General features: G+C 54.0%; 1 protein-coding gene across 1 annotated transcript in view; it reads left to right on the plus strand.

Moving 5' to 3' along the window:
• WWC1 (WW and C2 domain containing 1) overlaps positions 1-26,038 on the plus strand; it is a 119,240-nt gene that overhangs the window by 73,828 nt on the left and 19,374 nt on the right. The window contains exons 5-15 of the mRNA XM_045185067.3: positions 492-571; positions 5,264-5,393; positions 6,995-7,141; positions 8,375-8,448; positions 12,325-12,567; positions 14,941-15,030; positions 15,651-16,186; positions 19,236-19,344; positions 19,769-19,849; positions 20,394-20,480; positions 21,663-21,855. Of these exons, the coding sequence (XP_045041002.2) occupies positions 492-571; positions 5,264-5,393; positions 6,995-7,141; positions 8,375-8,448; positions 12,325-12,567; positions 14,941-15,030; positions 15,651-16,186; positions 19,236-19,344; positions 19,769-19,849; positions 20,394-20,480; positions 21,663-21,855 (1,770 nt within the window). The remainder of the gene's footprint in view (positions 1-491; positions 572-5,263; positions 5,394-6,994; positions 7,142-8,374; positions 8,449-12,324; positions 12,568-14,940; positions 15,031-15,650; positions 16,187-19,235; positions 19,345-19,768; positions 19,850-20,393; positions 20,481-21,662; positions 21,856-26,038) is intronic.

A 26,038-nucleotide genomic window follows, 5' to 3' on the forward strand; every position in this document is an offset into this window, starting at 1 on the left:
ATTCCTGCAGGCTTGGCTCCCAGGCCAAGTCTTGCCTCGAAGTTATTACATTGCCTTCCGCATCCATGCGCAATGCTCCCCTACCCACTCCTTGCTTTAAGTAGTATATGGCCCTGCGGACTGCCACCATCCACCAGAACAGGAAAGGGAGGTGAGATGGCTCGAGAGAGGTCACCCAGCTGGACAGTGGGAAGGCCAGGCTCTCTCCCAGGTCAGCCAGCTCCTGTCTACTTCCTGTTTCCCTGGAGCGAGGGCTTGGCTCTGCGTGGCCGGCAGGACAGCCAGGCTGGGGTGCTGACTGCATGGGCAGCTGCAGAGAGCAAGGCAGCATCGGTGAGGGGATGGTATAGTGACCAGTGTGACCCAGAGGATGTTGACCTGGGTCATCGTGCAGGGCAGTGGGGGGCTCTGGGTTTCCCTGCTCAGAGAAGGCGGCCTGCAGCTCGATGTCAACCTCTGACCTGGCCCCGTGTGTGGTCTTTGTCATTCAGGTCAATAAGCTGAAGAGGGAGATGGTTCACCTCCAGCAGGAGCTGCAGTTCAAAGAGCATGGCTTTCAGACCCTGAAGAAGTGAGTCCACCCTGCCCTCTGTCCCCCCACCATGCTCCTTACCTCCCCGCCCTTCCTTCTTCTCAAAACGTGTCTCTCCAATCATGTGGTCCCAGTTCTATTCCACTCACTGCATTTACTGAACATATCGTCCAAGGTTGGGGTTTAGAAAGAGAAACTAGGAATCATTTCAGACCAGAGTTCCCATCATCCCCTGAATTCCTGAAGCCAGTGAAGTTCTGTGCTGTTCAGCTGAGTTTTATGAGCCAGGGTAGAAACTCATACTCAACATTTCTGAGTGCCTGTCTTTCCCCCCCATCCCGCCCCCACCCCCCAGTAAATCCAATAGAATCTCACATACACAAAAACAAAACAAGCTCTTTTTCTTCCCATGGCCCCTAAACCGGGTGACGGCTTCACCTAGGGAACTCCACGGAAGGAACAAGTGTCTCTCCCACAGTGAATTCCTAGCAGAGTGTGCACGATCCCACACCCACTGTACTTTCTGGGTGACTTACGGAGCTTCCAGGAAACTTAGACCAGATGAAATTTTCACTTTAAGAAGCTGGCTTGGAGCCAAGCAAGGTGCATGCAGCTCTGTGTTTCTATAGAGTAGATGTGTTCACTGTCACGGCCACGATTGTACCAAATGAGAGCAGTCGCTCGGTGCCAGGAAGCACTTTCCGCGTGTCTGCCCCCGCGACCTCATTTGGTCCTCATTGCAACTCTGTAAGGACTGTTCTTTCAGCTAACTCCATGTTAGAGATGAGGAAACGGAGTCACATAGTAAGTGCTCAGTAAGCGTTCCTTCACTGTTAGTACCCACCTACTGTATAACCCAGGCTTATGCATTGGCTCGCGGTCAGTATCTCTGATGGGCTCATCGGACAGTCGTCACAGAGAAGCCTTAGTAGTTTTCTCTGTTCTCAGGGACATCTCACTTAGGATCCCAGGAAGTCACGTCTGTGCAGACAGGTCACTTCCTTTCTCTCTCTCCTTGGCTCATTATCCTCTGAACCTGAAGTCTAGTCCCACCGATCTGTGGCCAGAGCCCCAAGCCTTTAGCTGTCTGTCTCCATGACTTATTAACCGAGTGACCCATGGCCACCTGCTGAGGGAACACTTGGTCTTACAAACATCTTCCCGCCTCCAAACCCCCACTGCCTGCGGTGAGTGACCACGTGTCCCCCGCAACACAAGGTATAAGAAAGCATGAATTGTGGTTTTATACACAACTTCTCTGTAATTTATATATGCATATATATATATGTATATATATGCCAATCCTGTCTCTCAGACCAGATTCTGATGTCATTAAGATAAGGGACCTTGCTTTATGCTTCTTGGTAATCTTCAGCAGGGCCATGGACATTTGAGGGCAGTGGTGTGAGCTTAGAAAATTCTTGTTTTTGACATATAAAGCAAGTAGCCTCCTCAGACCTCTTCTTAGTAGCGGGGCAGCTTCTAAGAGCCTCTCCCACCTTGTCATCCTTGGTCGTTGTCAGCAGCAGCAGCAGCAGCAGCAGCAGCATGCCCTACGGGCCCTCCGCAGGAGCCCACCCGGGCCTCCGCCTTCCTGCAGTTCTCAGGAGCTTCTGGTGAAAACACTCCCCATTATTCTCTGAGCTACCACAAACCTGTTTTACCACTTTGTCACCCTGTAGTAGCATTGAAAATTCTTGTCGTTTGGTAAGCTGAGCTGAAACCCCAAAGACAAGCCTCCCTTTCTCCCTTCCCTCCACACTCCACCCTCCCGCCCTCCTGATGTCTGATGTCAGCCCAGATAAGACTCCGCTGCCCACGCTCCCTAGCAGGAAGCCAGCTCCCTGTGTTCGGTGTTGGGGAGCATTTGCTTTAATGCACACCTTGGCACAGAGGGCTAGGAATGTAGCCTCAAGAGGAGATGGCCCAGGTTCAAATCTCAGTTCCCTGGGACCTTGGGAAAGTGACTACATTCCTTTGAGCTTCGGCTTCTGTATCTGAATACATCCTTGTAAAGAGTGAATTGGAGAATTCATGTCAAGTGCATATGTGGTGGGTGACCTCTAGTTGCCTGCTTGGACTTGGGAAGGAACTTGGGTGAACTAGAGGCTGTGTTGGGTAAGCACTGTGGCCCCATCACCTCGTTCCATTGTCTGCACCCCGCCCCCGAAGAAAAGTGTTTGTTCTGCCCACTGTATAGGCAAGGCACTCACAGGTTGAAAACATACCCAAGGCCTCCCAGCTAGGAAGCAGCAGAGCAGGGATTAGAACCTAGTATTATTGGATTTTGGAGCTCTGTCTTAATACCTCCCTTCCTGCCATCATCCCAGGTAACACCTCCCCCCCACCCGAAAACATAAAATCCCTTAGAAGGGGACACTACCATCACTTCTACCTCTTAGCATCCTCTCTTTGCGTTCCATGGAGGACGGATTAACTTACCATGTGTTCAATTTATGGTCACTGACCCACTGTCCCAAGAAAAGGTTAACGAGGGGTGGAGGGTACCTCTCAGGGGAGACTGAAAAGTCATAATGGAAGGTGAGCATTTGGGCCTCCAGCCGCCTGAGCCCATGTGAATAGGAAAGAGGTGAGACTTGGCACATCGCTCCCGCAGGAGGGAGGACAGCGTGGTGTCTTTCTTTGTGTCCCCAAGGCCGCCTGCCCAGGTGCGAGTGGTCCAGGCCGGACAGAGAGGAGGTGGCTCCCGTCAGAGCCTGGCGTTGCTTCTCTGTCCAGCTGCGCTGTGGCTCCCGGGTGTGCGGGTCTACGGTGCGGAGAGAAAGGACCGCTGCAGAATGTGGAAATCCTAAAACATGCCCCCCCTCCGCCACGCGCATACACTCTCCCCTCCCCCACCACACAACTTTTCTATTTCCTTTAAAAAAAAAAAAAAGATTCATTCACTGTGTACATAATGGTGACCCTTTGTTCCCCTCCCCCACCCTAATCCCCGAGAGCGTTCCCTCTGCAAGCTGCACTCTGGAGCCAAATTCCAGAGCCGGGGTTGCTAAGGCCCCTGAGAGAAATCAGGTAGAGGCTGTGTGAGGAGCCCGAGGCCCAGAGACAGACCGCTTCTGTCTCGCCCTGCTGAGGATTCAAAGCCATCCTCCCCTGTGTTGGCAGAGGACAGCTGGGCACAGCCCCCTGCCCAGAGCCCCCAGCCCTTGGACATGCTCATGCACAGTGTCTCCCCTGCATGCACCACCACCCCCATTTGGGGCAGGGCCACCTCCAGTCCTGGACACTCGCTCTCAGGGGTCCTCCTCTCCACAGAGCATCTTGGGGAGGCCTCCGTGGCCAAAAGCTCCCTTTAGACTCATTTCTCAACCTGAATCTGAGACCAGCCTCCACCGACCTGGCAGACTTGCCCAGGCCCAAGTCCTCGAAAGGAACAGACAGGCTATTTTTAGTGGGGAGACATAAATGGGGCTTTGTTTCCTCTCCGCGGAGCTGAACTGATGGATGGGAAAGGGGGAGGGCTGTGCTGAGACCTCCGTCAGGTCTCTCTCTCCCCCACTCCCTCCTCAGAGGCACGGATGATGAGACCAGGATGAAAACCTGCTCCCGGCTGGGCCCGTGGTTCCCCACCCCGTGGAGACCACTGCGGACTGCCTGTGAGCTGTGGCCCGCCTGCACAAATGGGTGTATGGGGTCCCCTCAGGCCTCTCCTTTGGTGAAAATGGGAAGCAGTTAAAACCCACCTGTGCCCTCTGAACCTTCCCCACAGGGTTGGGGCCCAAGTCATCTCTGGTGACCTTCAGAAAATACCACGACCCTTCGCGTTTTTTATCCACCCTCCCCTCCCCCCATCAAAATGAACCTGTATGTAGGACCTAGATAAACCTATAAGCGCTCCAGACTATAAGTATTTTAATCCTTTACATTTGTCTGGTTCACCCCTGACTTTCCATCCTTTCTCCCTTTCTTGCCATTCCTGACAGCTCTGTGTTGTGGGCTGGGCACAGGCATTATTCCAGCTTTTTGAGAGGAGGAAACTGAGGCTCCTTGTCCCTGGGGGCCATGCCCGAGGTCACTCTACTAAGTGGTAGGGCGAGGGGTTTTCCATCCTTCTAACCTTTCCTTCTTGGTGGTGTTAACTCCACCAATGCCTGCTAAGGAAGGTGATTTTGCTTCTCTCCCCCAGAAGACATTGGGCGAAGTATGGAGGCATTTTTGGTTGTCACAATTGAAGCCAAGATACTACTGGCATCTAGTGGGCAGAGGCCCGGGGTGACACTAAGCATCCTTCAATACACAGGGCAGCCCCCCACAATGAGGAACAAGCCATCCTCAAATATCAAGAGTTCTGAGGCTGAGCGATCTGGACTTAAGGACCGGTCTCAAATGTATTCAAGCCTGCAGAACCAAGTCAAGGACACTACCAGATAAATTACTAACTACAACACAACGTAACGAGCACGGTGTTGCAGCTTTGTGCAATGCATTATGGGAACACCTAGCGCAGCCTGGAGGACCCAGGAAAGTAATCTGGGAAGGCTTCCTGTAATAGCTGACACTCAGAGGGCCCTTGACTCCAATAGTGGTGTTGCTTCTGCAGCCCTGCACTGTGGGATGTTGGCAATTTAACAGGGTGCTCCTGTGCCTTATTCCACAGGCAGAGCAGAGAGAGGAGCCTTCTCAAGGGAACGGAGCTCTGTGCTCTGCTTTCCCCTTGGGGAGCCCCACCCCCTGCCCTGTCTTTGACCTTGCCCATTGATTGTCTCCTAGAATCGATAAGAAAATGTCGGATGCTCAGGGCAGCTACAAACTGGATGAAGCTCAGGCTGTCTTGAGAGAAACGAAAGCCATCAAGAAGGCCATCACGTGTGGAGAGAAGGAAAAGCAAGATCTTATTAAGGTACGAAGTTCCCATGACGGGGGCTCCATCTCCGTTTCTCCTGGGCTCGTTCCACATGCTACGCAGATCACTGAGTTCTCACCACTAGTTACCCTGGGCTTTTGGAAGGGGAGGCTCAGAAGCATTAAGTGACTTGCCTGAGATCACACGGCTGTGTAAAATGAACAGTTGAAACAGGAGCCCTCTAGTCCAAAGGTCATGCCCTTGCCACTAGCTCCAGCCACCTGGCTTACCTTTCAAAGGACCGAATGGAGGGAAGTGATTCGGCATTGTCAACCTTGACATCAAAAGGTAGCATCTTTTTTTTTTTTTAAGATTTAATTTATTTATCTTTAGAGAGGAGAAGGGAGGGAGTGAGAGGGACAGAAATATCACTGTGTGGCTGCCTCTTGCACACACACCCCTCCCCAGGGGGGCCTGGCCTGCAACCCAGGCATGTGCACTGACTGGGAATTGAACTGGCAACCCTTTGGTTCCCGGGCCCACACTCAATCCACCAAGCTACACCAGCCAGAGCCAAAAGGTAGCGTCTTTATAAGCATTTCATTATGTGTTCTGGCTCTCTGCTGGGACCCGAGCAGATGATAATAGGTGTGATTAGTGTTCCAGGCAGTTGTGCCAAGCACTTTGCGTGCACTGTGCCTCACTTAGCCCTGACACCAACCCTACTTTATCCCCATCATGCAGACACAAAGGCTGCAAAGCTCAGAGAGTACATGGGAAAGCCAGGATTCAAACCCATGAACCCCTGTCTCAGAAGCCCATTCTCGTAACCCCCGTCCACCCCACCGCCTCTCACAGAAACTGCCCTGACCTCGGAGATACTATTGTTCCCATCAGCAGATGAGGAGTTTGAGGCTCAGAGAGGCCCTAAATGGCTTGGTGAAGGAAGCGTCACCCTCTATCTCAAACAGAATAATTTTGAAGCTCCTGCCCAGCACAGCAGCCCACTGAAAGTATTCAGACCAGGCGCTGGTGAGCAGTGGGACATGTTCCTGTTGTAAGTGGCAGTTCGGAGCGCCGAGTCTTATGTCACATAGACCAGGAAACCCTGGCTCTGACCGTTGCCAGCTTCTCCATGTAACAGCTCCTTTGTGGATAAAGTGGGGATGCTGTCGGGTCATTTCTGGCAGGGCCGTGGCCAGGATTAAAAGAGATCCTGGTGAAGCTGACAGCTGCTCAGTGTGGACCGTACTGGCACTTCACTCTGGGCATCTCGTGTAATCGGCATCATAGCCCCATGAGATGGGCCCTATGATTGCTCCCCTTCTGCAGGAGAGGAAACTGAGGCACAGAGAGGGCAATCCTCTCACTCAGATCACACAGCTGGGAAGTAACTGAGCAGGGGTTCTAACCCAGGCTGTGTGGCTCCAGAGCCAGCGTCCACACCAGTCTCCCAGGTAAGGGGCCTGGCACAGTGCGCGGCACCTAGCAAGTGCCCAGCCACTGCTGGCTCTTTACAAGAGAAGTAGGATGTCTAGGTAAGCGTGGGTTCCTCCCAGATTCCGAAAGGTGGAGAGAAAGGTACATGGACTGTGACAGACCCAGAGCTCCCTCCTAGGACAGAAAGCATGTCACTGACCCTGTCCTCCCCACTTCAGAGCCTTGCGATGCTGAAGGATGGCTTCCGGAACGACAGAGGGTCCCACTCTGACCTGTGGTCCAGCAGCAGCTCTCTAGAGAGTTCCAGTTTCCTGCTGCCGAAACAGTACCTGGACGTGAGCTCCCAGACAGACATCTCGGGAAGTGTGAGTAGCAGTGCCTGTAGCTGGGGACCTCCTGAGGGACAGCCACTGGTAGGCTGCTGTGATGGGTGGCCACCCTCATTATTCCCTGAAGGAGCCGACTGGTGGCCCTCTGTGCGGCTGGCTGCCAACGCAGCCTCCCCGAGCCCCGTTCTCCTACAGAACTCCTGGCCCCAGCATGTCGGGAGATCATAGTGTGAGGAAAAGCTCCCACTGAATCCACGTCTTGACTGGCGCTTGGCCACGTGCTTGTGTCTGTCTAGGTGCTGCACAGAAAGTGTTTTCGAGGGACCAAGTGTCTTTCTCTGGTTTCCTTCATGCCATTCTGCGGAGCCACTCTGTTCTTCTCTCAGCAGCTGGAAAGGAGAGGACGTTTTCCTCCTGCTAGTCCCAGAACAGTGCGTGCAGCTTTCAGGCAGCTGCTCCCCTCCCCGTTCCAAAGCTCAGTGTGGTCACGGTTGATGAACGGTGCAGATTCTGTCCAGGCCTGACCTGTGACCTGGCCCATGGCAATCCCTTGCTTTGGGGAGCTTTTGTTCTCTAGAGCAGGTGACATTGAATGAATCACTGCCTGGCCCCTGTGGCTAAAATGCTATTCCTGTCTGATTTCTATAGCTGTGCTCCCATTTGTGAAGAGAAGCTATATCCACGACTGATTGGGTGAGCCTTGTAGCTTCTTGCTGCTCTCAACGGCAACCAGGCCTACCCTCCCCCCACCCTCCTACCACCCACGGGTCCAGCTGCAAGTCAGCTGTGGGCCAAAATATTTGAGAAGGACCTGTGGGCTTCCTTCCAGTTCTAGAACCTTCTCCTCGCTCACCCAGCGTTTTACTCCTGGCTGCAGCCTCCTGAGTTTTCGGTTGACCTCCCCAGTGCCCCCAGAATGGCTTTTCTTGTGTATTGGCAGTCCCTGTTTCCTCCCGACCAGCTGTCCTCCATGCTTCTGTGGCTTGAATGGGCTCCAGGCCGTTTGTGGCCGTGAGATGATATTCTGAGCTGCAAGCTTCTCTTCTAGACGTGATTGATGTCTGCGTTTGGGGCTCTTCCCACGGCCTGAAGGAAGGAAAGTGTTTCTGCCTAACTGGCTTCTTTGGGATGCGCCCAGCCCGCTCAGTCATTGGGGGCTATTCTTAGCTACTTCCCACACAAGCTGTCAAGTCTCTCCTGAGTTCTAGATACCCAGCTCAGCACCGGTCACAACAGCCACATAACTTCTGGCTTCCTCCTTCCCTCCAGTTCGGCACCAGCAGCAACAATCAGTTGGCAGAGAAGGTCAGATTGCGCCTTCGATACGAAGAAGCTAAGAGGAGGTAATTGGGGGCAGGGTGGGATGGTCTGACAATGCAAGTACTGTTGGAGAGGGTCAGCTATGTGCCTGGCTCTTTACGTGCCTCATCGCGCTGAATCCTGCGAGGATTATGAAGATAAGTATTGCAGTCTTCATATTTTAACCTTTGTCACAGGAAATAACTGACCCAGAGACACTTAGCTAGATCAGGGGTGGGGCTGTGCTCTGAACTCAACTCCGTTAGACCTCAAAGCCTACCTGTCTTTTCCCTTGCAGGCCTCAGTTTCTGTAGTCAGAGTTTTCCAGTGTTCCTGTGTGTAGTGTGGTTTGAAGGAACACACCTGGGACTTAGCAACAAGCTATAGAGACTGGATCCTACCCACTGGGAGCAAGCTGTGCTTTTAAATCATGCAGATGCCAGTGACTTTGGATGTTCGGTTGCTTCACAGAATCCTGAGTAGTGGAGTTCTACTGCCACAAATAAAATAATCAGCAAAGCTGACATTTCTGGAGCATCTGTTACAAGCCAGACATTGTACTAAAGCATCTGCCTGTGCATTATCTCGTTTAATATTAGACGCAACCTTACAGCATAGCTTATATCATATTATCTGCAAGTTAGAGAAGAGAAAGGTGAGATCCAAGATGATTTTCCAACGTGGTGATGTCAGAATTTGAACCCCGGACAATCTGGCTTCATGTCCATGACTTTGTGTTGGTGACTGAAGTAGGCAGGCTGCACCCATTTCTCCTTAAGTAAGCTGTGTGGCCCTTCTAAGCCCATCCAGGTAGAGTGGCAGTGCCCAGCTCTTCACCTCTGCTAACTCTCTGGGAGCAGCACTGACAGAAGTTCGATAGAAACTAGAGAAAGCAAAAAACGGAATTTGTTGGCTTATTAAACTCCAAGGTCCTGGGGGAAATGAGCTTCAGGCATAGCTCTATCCAGGGACTTAAGTGATGCTACAATGACTCAGTCTCACTCCTTTTCTCCACCTTGCTCACCTTTGTGTGGACGGACTTTCCCGTCAAAGGGGCACGATGATCCCCAGCAGTTCTAGGCTTCCGTGCTACCAGTGGGAAGAGTGCCTACCTTTCCCAAAAGCTTTAACAAGTTTGGAGTCCGAGACTTGCGGCTTTTCCAGGTGAACCAGTCATTGATGCAGGGTGGGGAGAATTAGAATGATCAGGAGGTCCAGGCGTGGGTGATCTGCCCAGGTCTAGGAGGGAGATTGAAGTCAGCTTGGTGGGAACCAAGCGAAGCTATGGGAGGAGTGATTTCCCGAAGAAAAGTTGGAAGATTGTGAAAAAAGAGGGAGACCTTGGACACTGGTCAGGTGGGGAGAAAATACTTCTGTGTACTGTTTCAGCTCCCCCTAGAGGTCCCGCACAACAACAGGACTTCCGCATTTGCACAGCCACTCTTGTCCCCTCTGAAGGGGACTGCTCTGAACCCTGGGTCTGGTCCAGTCTGTAGTAAAGCCTGTGTTTGGGGATCAGGTCTGGAGAGACTAAGAGATTGGGATCTTCCCTCCAGGGCTAAGCCATTCCACTTCCTATCACAGAGAGAAGTCACAGCACACCTCACATCCTGGCTCATCTGCCTTTGTCCAGCTCCCCGCCTCCCCTTCCCCCAAAGCTCCAGTGCAGGTGTAAGGGACAGAGGAGCCTGCTGAGTGGGAAAGCAGAAGCTGCAGGACCTGAAGGGCCGAGGGCAGGTGGCTGTAAGGCAAGGTCAGGTCATTGTATGCCAAGCTTTGTCACACGTGCATTTCTGGGCAGTGAAGGTAGTAGTTCCATCAGATTCTCCAAAGGGTGGATGGCCGGAAGTTTGAGGCGTGCTGGCGTAGTGAAAGAGCCACTGGAAAGAACACCCAAGAAAGCATCCATCACCCCTTCAACATCCCACGCATAGTGGAGCCGCTGCCAGACTCGGCCGTTTCCCTCTGTCTTCAAAGCAGCTGGAGAACAGCAGCCAGGGAGTTATCCCCCAGTCAGCCTTGATGGATTGCGATAGATGTGAATATGGAATTTAAATGAACTCTAAGAATTCGTGCGTGCTGAGACACTTGGCTTGGGAATAAGCAAACTTAGATGTGTCTCTCTGTAAGGAATTCTCACTACGCAGCGCGGAGATCTAGTTTCCCACCGCGTATTTTTTGTGTTTGTTTTTAAACCCTCACCGGAGGACATGTTTACTGATTTCGAGAGTGAGAGGGAGAGAGAAACATTGATCAGTTACCTCCTGTACAGCCCCAGCTGGGGATCGAACCTGCACCCTTTTGGTGCATGTGATGATGCCCCAACCAACTGAACCACCTGGCCAGGGCCTCCCACCATGTTTTGATAAAATAAGAGTTGGGCCCCATTGTTGGCAGATGTGATCAGACTGGGTGGAGTCCAGAGACCTGGGCTCCCAGCAGGTATTGGACACGCTTGTAACTTCTGGTCTTAGGTGAACCACATCCTTTGTGGACACACGTCCAGCAGGGTTAACCACCAGGTCTCCCCCACCCTTTAGGGGCTGAGAGGGGCTGGGATGTGGTAGCTGAAAGCACTTTGCACAGGCCAAACCCTGAAGGATCACGTGATCGCATCAGCACTCCTAGTTATCCTAGGAATCTTACTTTGGTCCAACAATAATCATACCTCACGTTGCCCTGACCAGTGTGGCTCAGTGGGTTGGGTATCATTCCTCAAAGCAAAGGGTCGCTGGTTCGATTCCAGTCAGGGCACGTGTCTGGCTTGCAGGTTCACTCCCTGGTCCAAGCGCACACAAGAGGCAACCGATCGGTGTTTCTCTCTCCCTCTCTTTCTCCCTCCCTTCCCTTCTCTTTAAAAATAAATAAATAAAACCTTTTCAAAAAATAATCGTATCTAATACGTGTAAGCACCTGGCAGTGTATAAAGAGAGCTTACTGGCATGTTCTCACTTGGTCCTCATAACCCACCTCTCGGGTACCATCTCCCCTCCCCTCACAGATGAGGGTACTGGGTCTCAGAGGAGTTAAGGGATTGGGTTCCCTCTTCGGTAACATTTATTATGTGCCTGCAATGTACCAGGCACTGTGCTAGAAACTCGTGATACAAACCTTATTTCTCAACAAAAATACCTTTCATCAGCGAGGCCAGAGCCAAAGCTGCAACCCAAGGCCTCCGGCCCCAAATCCACAGTTGCCCGCACGGTGCTGCTGCCGCTCTCTGAACCAGGGATGTGTGGTTCACAGTTGTCATCTTTGCTGTGGTTGTAGTGGGCCCACTCCTGTCGTGTACCAAACACTCTGAATTCATTATTGCTCCTTTTCACAGCAGCTCCGAATGGTGAATAAGTGTTTTGGCATCTACAAGGCTCAGGGGGTTTGCCCAATGTTACGTATTTGATAAATGGGCGAACCAGGTAACAACCACAGGGGCAGCGGAGACATTTATTGAGAGCTTCCTATGGGCCAAGCGCTGTGCTTTGAGAGGTTTTGAATTGTGTCGTTAAAGCCTTCCTCCACCACAGCTCGTGAGGAATGCTCACACCCTTCGGAGAGACTAGTGACTTGCCCAAGGTCACGTAGCTAGTGGTAGGAGGCTGTTGCCTGGTGATGAATCCAGCTCTCTATTCTGTTCTGCCAGCCTCAGTGTCCCCCAGGGCAAGGCCATTGCTGTGTTCAAGTCTCTGCCCCAGCCCTGCAGAGCCTGCTCATTGTTGGCACTTGAGCAGGCACTGCATGGGTCTGTTCGGTAAAATATGTTCGGGAGACAACATGCTGAGCCAAAGGAAGTCAGCAACTGTCAGAGATTGCTCAGAGGATGTCAGGGCTCCTTGTACCTCACAACCTTGACCATGCCATCTGTTACCCTGCTCCCACAATGCCATGGGCACTCCTGTCATGTTCACCTCCTCGGCCCACAGGATCGCCAACCTGAAGATCCAGCTGGCCAAGCTGGACAGTGAGGCTTGGCCCGGAGTGCTGGACTCGGAGAGGGACCGGCTGATCCTCATCAATGAGAAGGAGGAGCTGCTGAAGGAGATGCGCTTCATCAGCCCCCGGAAGTGGACCCAGGGGGAGGTGGAGCAGCTGGAGATGGCCCGGAAGCGGCTGGAGAAGGACCTGCAGGCAGCCCGGGACACCCAGAGCAAGGCACTGACGGAGAGGTGGGGCTGGGCTTGGGGCTGGGAGGGCGCAGGGGAAGTAGGGCAAGGGCGACAAATCAGGGTGCCTGGTCTCCACCCTGAGAATACTCAGTTCAGAGATCTCGCAACTTTCTGGAAATAGCAAATTGGGGAACAGGACAGAAGGTCTTTTATTACTACCTTCAGCCCCATCTTTCAAAGGTCTGATTGCGTCCCTGGGACAGTGAGTTCACAGAGCCAGTCCAGAGAAGCCAGAATCACCACTCCCCAGCAGCTGCGGAGCAGGTCACTTGAAGGTCCCCGAGGGCAGGGGCTTCTGGGGGACATGCAGAGGGAAGCCCCGGGACAGGTAGGGACAGTGCTGAAAGCTGTGAGCCTTCTGCAGGAGAGGAGAAAGCTGACTCAGCAGTCTTTGCATCTGCAGCTGTTTGCCCGAGACCCATGGGTGTCTGTCTGTGTCCATCCTTCTGACTCTTGTTTTCGCTCTGGGTCTCTCATTGTTTCTGTGTATCTTCTGTTCCTCCTCTCTTTCTCAAAAGGAGAGTGTTATGTGCGTCTTGATCACCCAGTGGCCCTACCATTCAAGATGCCTTTAAGAGGCACAGCAGTAGACTCCCAGTTAAGCCACACCCCAGGGCCCCAAACGCCAGTCCCACACCGGTCAGAATCACAGCCATCCTGACACCCCTCAGCTTACCCCATCCCTTCCTGTGGGCCCCTCTTCTGAGAGCTGCTGGGCAGTCACGCAGGATGCTTAATAGCGTGTGGACTCTCTGCCCTGTCCCCCACCCAGTGACCTGCTCCCCAGGCTTGAGATGCAGCCCAGGCTGTTGCATTTTTAACCAGCACGCCAGGTGCTGAGCCAAGCTCATGGACCTTCTGGATCCCGTGCCTTCTATGCTTGATGTGCTCTTGGCCTCCCAGCATGTGCCAGCATCACACACAAATGCCATCTGGCCTGCTAAGCCTCCGGGAGGCGGCTGCGGCACCTGTGCGTTCCTGCCGATGGCTACACCCCTGTGCCTAGGGAGTCAAGGCCATCTGACTCCTAGTCCCCCCAGCAGCCTATTGGGGCTTCAGTGGGACCTGCTTTTACTCCTGTAACATGCGTCTGGTTTTCTCCCAGCAAAGAGGAAAACAAAGGTAGAAATGGTGAGTCCCAGCTGCTCCTTGACTTCATTGTTCCAGGGCTTCGCTCCTTTGGAGGGTCGGGAGGTTCCATGGTCCTGTTCATTCCGTGCAGAGTCAAGGACCTTTGTTCATTACACACTCCGCCTGCCGGTCTGCTGCCTGCCCTGCCCTGGGCAGGACTCTGGAAGAACACCAGGGACTGGGGCGGCCAGGGACCATGCCAAGCCCGCTCTGCCTGCTGTTCCAGTTGTCTCTCCTGGAATGTCTCAAGTTCAGTTGCCCAGGAATAGGCCCACCCATCCCTTACCACTTCTCAGTTGCTCAGAGCCCACTCTGGTCTTTATTACAGGGCCTGTGTGGTTTGTCATTCAGAGACCAGGCTCCTCCTGGCTTGTGACACCTTCCCTTTCAGGCCATAAGAGGCCTCCAAGGGACAGTGGGCAAGACCCACCTACTCTCTTAACCACATCAGCCTGGTGCACATCACTTCTGTCACATCCAGTTGGCCAGAACTTGGTCACATGCCCTACCCACCCAGCTGCAAGGGAGGCTGGGAAGGCGGCCCAGCTGGGGACCCAGGGAGCAGAAGAGGACTCGGATCCTGGGGAGCGTCAGCGGGCTCAGCCCCCATGCAACTGGCTCAAAGAGGCTCACCCGCTGGTCTGAGTTGGGTCTTTCCTTTAGTTCCCTTCTGCCATTCCATTACTGTTTGTGCATGGACCTTGTCACTCTGGGCCAATTGGATGTTGGGTATTTGGGTATTTTTTTAACATATCTTCTCCTCCCACCCTCCCCAGTAGGGTGTGAGCTCCCTTAGAGCAGAAACAGTGCTGCCTTGCTCACAGTTTTATCCCCAGCACCCACAACAGTCCAGCACGAGGTGTAGGCACTCACTGGAACCCCAACCCTGCCACTACTTCTGTCGCTTTGAGCAAATTATTTCACCCAAGAACTTCAGTCTCCGCGCATGTGAAGTGGTAAGAGCCGTTCTTACCCGGCAGGGTTAATGTGCAAATGAATTAAAACAGTGCCGTGAGTTTCCCAGCGCAGCACCTGGTGTATCCATAGTGGCTGGTGAATGCAGCGATTACGGTAGGATTACGTGTGGGGGCCGTGTCTCCCCCAACATCACAGTAAAATGCTTCCAGCAGGTTCCTGGGGGTCTCTGTGTGCATCTCCACCGGTACTTGCCTGTGATTCCTCTTCCAGGCAGGTGGAGGCTGGATTCCTCGGGGCTCCCCCTCATGCCTTCTCTCCCTTCAGGTTAAAGTTAAACAGTAAGAGGAACCAACTGGTGAGAGAACTGGAGGAAGCCACCCGGCAGGTGGCAGCTCTGCATTCCCAGCTGAAGAGGTGAGTGGTGGGCAGTGGGGACAGTGCTGTCCTGGGCAGGCTGGGTGCAGGCGTCCCCCCTCTGCAGCACAGAGAGAAGCCCTCGGGCCTGGGCCTTGGTGGGCAACAGTGGGGTGGAATTTCATAACATCGGGGTTTGTCCGCCATTTTAACAGTTGCCTTCTATTTATAGTAAGTGATACTGCTTTTCATATGACACTTAGGATACAAAGTTTCCTTTTAAGATACATGTTAAAGCACAAAAATCCGAGTTGATTTGAATTAAAATATGAAGAAGTGTTATTTCAGGCTAAATTCAAATAGGGAAAAATATCGTGAAAATGGAATGCAGCCAGCAGAGGTTTGGGAAACAGGGATATAGAGGGGAGAAAAATGAACTTTTAAGGCAGTTGGCTTGGGTTTGAATCCCAGCTCTGCCTCTTTCTGATGATGTGGCCTTCTCGGTTATCAGTTTCCTCTTTAAGGAAACGGGGGTGCATGGTCCACCCTGGAGACTGTCGGGGGGTCCAACAGGATAGTGTACTCTAAGTGCTTCCAGTGTTCCTCAGCACCTGGCAGGAAGTTCCGGGTGTCCCAGCCACTCCTTGTGTCCTCACCCTGCGTCCTCTCCCTGTCCCCAGCCTCTCGAGCAGCATGCAGTCCCTGTCCTCAGGCAGCAGCCCTGGGTCCCTCACGTCCAGCCGGGGCTCCCTGGCCGCCTCCAGCCTGGACTCCTCCACCTCCGCCAGCTTCACTGACCTCTACTATGACCCCTTCGAGCCACTAGACTCGGAACTGCAGAGCAAGGTGGAGTTCCTGCTGCAGGATGGGGCCACCGGCTTCCGGCCCTCGGGGTGCATCACCACCATCCACGAGGACGAGGTGGCCAAGACCCAGAAGGCAGAGGGGGGCGGCCGCCTGCAGGCCCTGCGCTCCCTGTCTGGCACCCCTAAGTCCATGAGCTCTCTGTCTCCCCGCTCCTCCCTGTCCTCCCTCTCCCCGCCCTGCTCCCCTCTCATCGATGACCCCCTCCTGGCTGGAGACGCCTTCCTGAGCCCCCTGGAGTTCGAAGATCCGGAGCTGAGTGCCACTCTTTGCGAACTGAGCCTTGGCAGCGGCACCCGGGAGAGGTACCAGCTGGAGGAACCAGGAACGGAAGGCAAGCAGTTGGGCCAAGGTAGCGAACACCACATGTAGGGGGGGCGGGAGCCTCCACGAGGCAGGAAGGTGGGCACGTGGATCCCAGCGATCACTATGGCCGTTACTTCCTGACTGCTTTCTATGTGCCAGCTCTTTACGTGGTTTATCGATTTATTTATTTCTTCATTCAGTAGGTGTTTATGTACTTAATCATGTTCCAGGTCTTGGGCTAAGGGTTTTCCATGCTGGATTCATTCATTCAACAGATAATCATTAAGTACCTACTAAATCTAAATGGCAGGTCCTGTGTTAATGAATGTACGAGGTCCATTCATTCATTCAACAGGTAGGCATGTGCCAGGCACTGGATGAGCCACAAGGATGCAGTTCAGGACAGACAGGTCCCTGTTCCCAGAAGCACACATGTAAATGATGGAGCCTTTCAGGTTGGGTTGTGGAGGAAGGTGACATTGAACGGAGGCTTCCACAGTGAGAAGGAGCCAGCCCTGGGAAAAGCAAGAGAAAAGCCTCTGAGGCCGGAGCCAAGGGGCTGCAAGAGGGACCAGACATGGGGGGTTACCTTATGTGAGAGGTGACCCCCTCTCAAGGGGAGAGAGTCAGGCGGAGTCTGGGTCACGTGAAGCCTGGTGGGCTGTTTGGATTTCCTCCTGATTGCAGAGGGGATCCGTGTGACTGAAGCCAGGAGCGAAATGATCTGACTCCCATTCTGCAAGGGGTCAGAAGGGGTCATTGAGAGTCCAGTTGGCATCTTCAGAGTCAGACCATGCTGAAGATGACAGCAAAGACTTAGTGAGAGAAAACCAAGTGATAAATCGTAGCCGCTAACATTTGTTGGGGTGCAAGATGTGGTGGGCCATGTGCTTCGTAGGGTGCAGTAGGTTACTAGTATTGTGCCCCTTTCACAGATGGAGGAAACGGTGGTTCAGAGAAGGGACATCACTTGCTATAGGCCCCGCCTCCCACCCCTTCACCCCCCCCCACCCGCCCCCCCGAAAACTGGGAATGCCAGGACTGGAATCTGGGTTCCTCTTACCCGAGAACCCAGCATCCTTGTTGTCACACTCCTCAGAATGCAAGCTAGCCTGGTGTGTTCATTCCCAGGACACTCCTGGTCCTCTCTGCCCCACCACGCCCATCTGGCCCTGGGTGTGCAGGTCAGGACCAAGCAGCATGCCCAGTAAGCTCACCTGGGGCTCTGGCCTTCCCAGGCTATGACTTAACTGAGTACAGGTATACAAGGCCCTGGTACTATTGTGCATATTTGCTCATTTAAGGTGAGTGCCGCTTTATCCCCTTAACACAGATGAAACAAGTGAGGCATCATGGTATTAAATAAATGACTTGTTTAAGGTCAGTGTCACAGCTAGGAAACATACCATCAGGAGTGGTGCCAGGCCTGCCCAGACCCCACAGGAAGGCCTGTGCCATCTCTGTCTGCCTTGGGCTCCTGCTCATGTCTCCTTGCGTGGCCAGCTAGAACTGGACCCACCTCGCTAGTGAGCTACAGGAATGGGCAGGAGGGCCGCCAGGCTGCTCAGAATTACCCATTCGTGTGCAAGGAAGGGCCAGTGGCCACAAGGGGGGAGGATGGGATTTCCTGCTTAATCACAGGCTCTGCTGCGTGCCTGCCCGCCACTGCCTTAGATGAGGAGCCGAGAGGTCCCCGGGGCCCCTCATCAGGAAGGGAGTCATGCTGAGTGCTCTCAAACAAAAATAAAAACAGGCTCCCTACTACAGCAGGTGGCAGGCTTCAGAAAATTGTTCCCTGGAGACAAGGAGGTGCAGGTGGAACCTCCGATGAGACTCCACAAGATGCCACCCAAGGGCAGCATTAAATCAAGGCTAGGACCCTCAGATCCCAGCTGGGGGCCAGGAGTGACTCCTCTCCTCTCCCCTGCAGCATCCTTGGGGCCATGGGCCAGAGACTGAGTGTCTCAGAGTGGTGTTTCCCTCCTGCCACCTCCAGAACCTTCCTGCAGGGACTGATGCCAGGCTGAGCGCAGATGCTAAGCAGGTTATGCGATTAGTACTGCTGTTCAGTCAGCAGACAAATTAATCTCCTTAAGTGGTTTAGCGGAGGGTGGAGATGTGGGGGTCTGGAGGTGGGAGGCCTGCAGGCTGCAGCAGGCGGGGGACCCAGGATAGGAAAGCCACCTCCAGGTGGCCGCTTACATCTCCCAGGCTCCGGGCAGGCACATCCCCCTCCCCAGCCTGCCCACCCCTGGTCTCTTCTCCAGTCTGCCCCCAGTGCCTGGCACATAGCAGGTGCTCAGTAGTGTTGGCTGGGAGGTCAAGAGACCTGAATGTGGCCTTTCCCACTGTGCAGAGGTCAGGACCTATCCTATTCACCTTGGTGGCTCTGAACTTGGCAATGGGCCTGGCACACCGTTGGCACCCATGACCCGGGGCAGGAAGGAAGGTGCAGCATGCACTGAGTCCTGGGTTGGAGACTTCTGAGGGTCTCCGTGAAGGGCAGGGAAATGAGCTGAGCTGAGTGGAGCGGGGTAGGCTGAGTGGGAGAGCTGGTGCTCCAGTCTTTCCTGTCCTTCCTCTTGCCCTTCCCGAGGGTCCAGGGCTGTTATTTTGCCCCAGTGGTGTAGGAATCTGTCTGGAAGGCACGCGATGGCATCGCAGTAAGGATAGTGGTAATGGGTTTTGGAGAGCTCTGTACCCACCAGTCTCTGTGCCACAAACTCCCCTATCACATCTGATTAAGTCCCCCCAACAGCCCTACAGGGTAAGTGTTCTCCTCGGTTTACAGATGAGGAACTGGGGCTTAGAAAGGTCACATCATTGTCCCAGTGTCTTGAAGCCATAAGTGGTGGCGCTGAAATTTGAACCTAAGCAGGTTGACTCCAGAGTCTGGGATGTTAAACACAGAATCAGACGCTGCCCTTTTTTTACCCCAAAGCAAGGCAGGACCTGGCTGTCGAGTGCAGAGGTAGTTGGAATTGGTCGGGACCGACACAGGGCAGAAGATGCGTGGATCTGAAGTGTGTGTTGCAAAGACAGCACCCTGGTTTCTGAACCTCACCTCACCCCCCTTTTCCCACTTCTTCCTCCAGCTGTAAATACAGCCCAGGGGTGTGGCCTCAAAGTGGCCTGTGTCTCAGCTGCTGTGTCGGATGAATCCGTGGCCGGGGACAGTGGTGTGTACGAGGCTTCCGTGCAGAGGTAGGTCCCTGAGTCCTGGATCTTTGGGAACTCTGAATCTGCATACTTTGGGGCCCCAAGGTGTGTGGGAGGGACCTACAGGAGGGCATGTCCAGAGGACCCCACCTTCCCCCAAAAGCCCTGTTTGGAGCTGTGCCAGAGAGGCAGACAGCACAGCTCCTCCTGCGGCCAGGGCACTGCAAGTTTGGGAGAGCCCTTGTTTCCTGGCTGCCATTAAGGGCCGTAAAACTAGGGCAGTATGTCCTGGAGAAAAGGGAGCCCCTTCAGGAGAGGGATCTGGAGCAGTCGTGGGAAGGCGGGGTCTGCAGGGAGGCTGAGCAGGCCCCCCACGCTCTCCCTCCCGAGGAGCCAACCACACCTGCCCACACAGAGCCCAGCCACTGCAAGGAATTGTGACCGACTTTCTCCCCCTGTGGTCTTCCAGACTCTGTGCTTCAGAAGCCCCCGCTTTCGACAGCGATGAATCAGAAGCTGTGGGAGCAACCCGGGTTCAGATTGCCCTGAAGTAAGTCACAGGGGGGTGGGGACAGAGGGGGATGGTCTCTTCCTCATGGGCAGCAGCTTCCAAGCAGTTGTGGGCTCCTAATTAAAAGGGGGCCAACTTTTTCCCTATCCCAGCTCCCAGTTTTACCATAGAGAACAGTGAGGTTTTGGAGACCTTGTTACTTGCCCCAAGTCACTGAGCTGGCCAGGGGCAGCGCCAGACCCGGACCGAAGCCTCCTGTCTCCCCATCTGTTATGGTCACTTTTGTCTTATCATCTCCCAGTTGCAGCCACCTGGACCGAAGTCGACCCCTGGAGGCAGCAGCCACAATTTGTTGTTCTTGTTTTCTTTTGATGAGGGATCGCCTCAATATTTCTTTGATAGGAATTAGTTGCCAAACTTCTGGCCTTTCTTTAAAAACTCAGACAGAGAGCTCCTACTCTCCTGAGTGGCAGCAAAGCGCTGGGCCGGCGCTCTCCAGCACAGTCACATCTGCCATTATCAAGAGGGAGAGGGAGATCAATGCGGTACTAAAAGCTGCTCCATTTGCCCCTTTTGCTTTCAGGTATGACGAGAAGAATAAGCAATTTGCAATATTAATCATCCAGCTGAGTAACCTTTCTGCCCTGTTGCTGCAACAAGACCAGAAAGTGTGAGTATATAGACCTGATGGGGTGGGGTGTCCGCTCCTCTGCGGCCATCCCCGGCATCCCTCTCCTGCTCTGTCCTGCTCGGACAGTGGGCCCCGTAAACCCACTGTGGGTGTGGCATGCCTGTGACCGTGATGCAAAGTGCCAGCACAGTGAATGTGGACGCAGGCGTGATGGTAAACACACCAAAGAAGCACTCTGGACGGGGACTCCCTGCCCCCAAGTACGTCCTGAGCACCCACCATGTGCCAGCATGAAGAACAGGGTAGTGAGCGAATCCCTGCCTTTGCGAACTTGAAGCCTCCTCAAAAAGGTCATGGGTCCTTTTATCTACTCTAAGCTCAAGTGTTCCACGCAGACAGAGACAGGTCTGCCGTTCTCAAGAGTCGGCACCCGTCCCTGTGCTTCTGCTGAAGGTGTGGCGGGGGTTGCCCTGAAATTGATCACACGGCACATACCTGCACTGTCTGCCCACTGGCGCTTCTCCCTGCCAACCGGGTTTATGTTTCATCCAGCTCATCTGCCTGCGGGTCTCCTTTCACTGCGCTGTCGGCCTTGACGACAGCAACAGGAGCTTGTATGTCTGTGGTCTGTGCCCCACCAGCTTCTGGGGTGCAACACGTGGGAAGGAGGAAGGGAGGAGGAGAGGCGGCCAATGGAGGGAAGATGAGATAGGACACGGGGGTATGTTCTGTCCCAGGCTCGTCCATGCAGCACCAGGCGAATAACCTCCGTAGCTCATCGGCGCTCCTGCAGACGCGTCTGTGCGAGTGCCTGACGGCGAACTGTCTGGGCCAAAGGGCACCTGTGATTCTGTTCAGATTGTCACGTTCCCCTCCGCAGGGGTCGTCACATTCTGCCTTCCTACCAGCGACCAGAGGAGGGTTCCGCAGTGTCAACAAGCAGCCCCGCCGAACCTTCTGCACGTGGAACTTTGCACACTGCTGGCCTCAGGCTCCAAGGGCTTTGAGAGTCTAAGGATTTAGGGGATTCAGGAGAAGGAAGAGCCGTGTGTTATCCTTAGGGGCCCTTCTGCATCCTTCACGCAGGATGCGTGACGACTTGAGAAATCACAAACCCGGTCCACTCTTGTTTCCTTTGGCATTCACAGCATCCGGGTCAGCCCAACACGTCCACTCCGGGCCTGGGCTGACCCGGGCTCCCCTGCCTTTGTCTCCCTCCAGGAACATCCGTGTGGCCGTCCTCCCCTGCTCCGAAAGCACCACCTGCTTGTTCCGGACACGGCCCCTGGACGCCTCGGACACCCTCTTGTTCAACGAGGTGTTCTGGGTGTCCATGTCCTACCCAGCCCTTCACCAGAAGACCTTAAGAGTCGATGTCTGTACCACCGACCAGAGCCATCTGGAGGATTGCCTGGTGAGGGCCGTGTCTGTCTGTCCGTCCCACCTTCTGTCCTTCTGGGAATCGGTCCCCCTTGCACTACAGGGAGAAGAGGTGGTAGGCTCCTCTGTGCCATTGGGCAGAGACTCTTCCCATAGGCAGACAGACCTACTAGGGGGAGGGGGGGCTCGTTTCACAGGAGGAGAGTGGCAGACCTGAAAGAGTGTGTGTGTGTGTGTGTGTGTATGTGTGTTTTAAGGATACATCATGTTTGTTTGTTTGTTTAGAGAGAGGGGGAGGGAGGGAAAAAGAGAGGGAGAGAAACATCAATGTGTGGTTGCCTCTTCGCACCCCCTACTGGGGACCTGGCCCACAACCCAGGCATGTGCCCTGAATGGGAATTGAACCGGCAACTTTTGGTTCACTGGCGGGTACTCAGTCCACTGAGCCACACCAGCCAGGGCTGGAAGTGTTTTTTAAACTGTCAGAACTGGGAAGATAACTAGCCACATACCATAGCTTTATCCTGCAGCATTACAGGAGAACAAATACACAGGGGCTCAACTCCCACGCTCACCCCTTGCTGTGTAGCTGGGTGGCCTTGGGCAAGTTACTTAACTTCTCTGATCCTGTTTTCTCAGCCATAAAGTACAAGCGACAATGCCTCCCTCGTGGCCACTAGAAGAATGTTACAAGGATTAAGTGAGGCAGTTTGTGTAAAGCACCTACTGAGATGTCTGGCACACAGTAGGTTCTCACTGGATGGGGCCACTGCTCGTCCCCCCCCTAGAGGAAGGCTTCTCTTACTCCTCCCCACATTGGCAGGAGTCGGGATTAGAAATGACGTAGCCCTGGGTGCCTTTGTCCCAAGTGCATAGAGATGCTGCTTAGCTTTCTCATCAGTAAAGTGGGGACTTGTTGCCAACTTGGGCTTGTTGTGATGCACACGTGAGTTAAAAGAAGCAAAGGGCCAACCCTGTGCCGTTCAGAGTTCTGAGCACGGGAATAGCAACTCAGTTGTGGGCACAGAGGAGCCCAGACGTGAGCTTTATACCTAGAAGGTGGCTCCACTCGCTGTCATCTTTCCTGAGAACCTGTGGGGCGATGGGGGTACCGTGGGGAACCAGTAGACAAGGAGTCAGTTTTAACTGCTAACACGTAAATCACCAAGGATCCACGATGCGCTGATGAGGACCGTGTCGCAGGTGACAAGTTGAGGTAGCAGAGGAGAACACGGGCACAAGCAGAGGAGAAAAACAAGGTGTGCTCGCCTCTAAATCATATGGAAGCTGGGGGGTGGCAGCGTGGCTGTCCTGCTCATGGGCGGCTGGTCTCCTTTCTGTTGGTGTGAACCACAGGCCTCGGCCCCTGGTGGGGACCCTGTGTGCTATAAAACCCTGTCTGCCGTGGAACTGTGGGGCAGACAGGGTTTTGTTCCCTGAGACAAGTCAATTCTCAGTCTCCGTTTCCGGATGGGACAGGTGGGTGGTTCTCTTTGGATTCAATGAGGCACTTAAGCAGCACTTCCCAAACTTAGGAAACGCACACGTGGGTTACCTGGGGCTCTGGTTAGAGTGCAGGTTCTGGTCCAGCAAGTCTGGGGTGGGGCCCAAGACTCTGCATTTGGAACATGCTCCCAGGTGATGCTGATGCTGCCAATCCCCACAGCAGGGATGCAAAGCAGCGAAGGGCGTTCACTGGATACCATTTCCTCTCCCACTTTAGCTGGGGGACATCCTTGCATCTGCCGCTGTTAAGGTCATTCCTGACTGAAGCAATGTAGGCGGCAGGCCCTGAGCTCAGCTCGTTAGATGTATTTTCCCTAATTGATCCTCACCAGTCTTACAAAACAGGGTTTGTTACGCCAGTGAGGAAACCGAGGCACAAAGGGGAGAAAGAGCTTTCTCAAGGCCACACAGCCGGGAAGTGGCAGGCGCAGAGTTAAAACCCGGGCAGGCCCGCCTCTGCAGCCCACCCAGGTCACACCCTGGGTGCCACCAGCACAGTGCTCCCTGGAGCCCACGGGTGGTGGTGGGGGGTGACTAAAGGGCGCGTCAAGCATGGAGGACACCGAAAGGCAGAGCAGAACGTTTCCAAACCTGGGCTCCCCCAGTGGAGAGCGTCCTAAGCCCTGGATATGCTTAAATAGGGAGAGACTCTTATCTTATTTTCTCCTAATTGGATGCCTTTTATTCCTCCTCCCTAATTGAAGTCTGGCCATTGCTGGTTGCCATGGCAGCAGCCAAGCACTCATCCCACTGTGGCTTGTCTCCATTCGTGGCCAATGGGAGACATACTTCTCTGTATCCCGTGGGGGCGTGGGGTGTCAGGGTGTCATGTTGTGGTGGCCAGAGGAGGTGAGGAGGTGAGACTGGAGGAGAAAGGGTCATCGGCCTCCACGCAGAGGCGCCCTCGCTGCTGTATGTGGGGTCAGTCTCTGGCCTGTTCTGAGCCACTTCAGCGGCCAGGCAACAGCACACCCGTCCTGAGCGAGTCTGTGTGCCTAGTCCTGGACTAGGAACTTTGCATGCAGTATGTCACTTAATCCTCGCAGCGGCCCTAGGAAAGAGCAGTAGGGTTGCCGCCCTTTGACAGGTAAGGGGCGAAGGCCCCGAGGGCTCAGTAACCTGCCCGGGTCACCCAGTGAGTAGGTGGAGCAGCCTGGGGGGTCACCGAGCCCACGTCCCTTCTGCAGCACACCTGCACTACTCTACCTCTCACAGAGCTTCCGTGAGTGTCTCTCGTGTCCCCAGACCTAGACGATGGGATCGGAGGAACGAGTTGCCCGCCTTCCCCAGTATCGCAGGCGGTGGTTCTGTCAGGGGCTTTAGTGCAGCAGAACTGGTCACAGGCTTTCCAGCTGGGCCCTGGGTGCCCACCCACTTCCACTGAGCTCAGAGCCGCTCAGTGCTCGTCAGCGCAGCTTCTGTTCAGGCCGCCCCCTTCCTACCGTTCTTCCCACATCACTTGCTTCTCCTTGTGTCTCCTCTGCTGCTGCTTCCTCGTTCCCTGACCGCTCTGTCGGAGAGCCCCGGGGCTCAGGCCCTGGTCCTCTTCCCTTTCCTGTTTGCATTCACTCCCTTAACGATATCCTGTCTCCAGCTCCAAACACCATCCCAAGTATATGGCTCCAGCCTGGGCCTCTCAGCGCCTCTACCTTGCTGTCCACTGTCTCTTCTACATCTTCTCTTGCATGTCCAGGAGGCATCTCAAATGAACTTGACCACGAGCACGCCCATAGTCTTTCCTCCTGCGTCCTCCTGCATCTCAGCTGATGGCAGCCCGCTCTTCCATTGCCCGGGCCAGACACCACAGTTGTTCTTAACCCTTCTCTTTCTCCTGCCCGCCCCCATCCAATCCTTCAGAAACTCCTGGTGGCTCCACCTTCAAAAAACCCCAAGACTACACCCAGCTCTCACCACTGCCCCACCCACTGTCATCACTCACCGGGAGTTTTGCAGCCATTTCCTGCGGTGTCCGTTGCCTCCACCGGCCTCCTCTCCTCTCTGTTCTGCACGCATGCACTGCTCTGCTTAAACTCCGTGGCTTCTGCTGCACCTAGAGCCAACAACTAGGCCCGTTGCCTGGCCTCCAGGGCTCTCGGTATCTGCTCCTTGGTATCTCGGATATCATCCTCATCACTTCCTCTGGCCTCCTTATACCCCTTGAATACACCGGCTCACTCCCCCTTCCAGGTCACTGCGCCCGCTGTCCCCTTAGACTGGAATTCTCTTCTCCCAAGTACTGATGGAGAAGGCTCACTCCTCTGCCTCCTTCTGGGCTTGACCCAAGTGTTGCCCACCTCAGTGAGGTCTTTCTTCCACAATCGCAGTCCCCCTCCGCTTCCGTCCCCTCCTGTCCCTTTCCCCTGTATTACTTTTCTCTGCAGCTTTGCACCACCTAACACTTCTCTCTGTCACAGACTTTGGGATATACGTTATTTTCACATTTCATCATTTCTGAAGTCAAAATGCAGTTTGTACTAGATGATAGTTTCTAGTATAATTGGCAACTGTTTTTCTTCCTTCACAGTGCATGAAATTAAAGAGTATCCTTTATAATAATTGACAGCATCTTAGATTCGATGTAACACCGTTTGGAATTTACTTACAGATTTGTTTCTCTGATTCCCCCAGACTGGAGCGTAATAAGCTCATGAGTGCAGGGGTTTTTCGCTGCCCTAAATCCTGCTGTATCCCCAGCACCCAAGGCAGTGCCC

The sequence above is a fragment of the Desmodus rotundus genome, chromosome 6, assembly GCF_022682495.2.
Source record: "Desmodus rotundus isolate HL8 chromosome 6, HLdesRot8A.1, whole genome shotgun sequence".
NCBI lineage: Eukaryota > Metazoa > Chordata > Mammalia > Chiroptera > Phyllostomidae > Desmodus > Desmodus rotundus.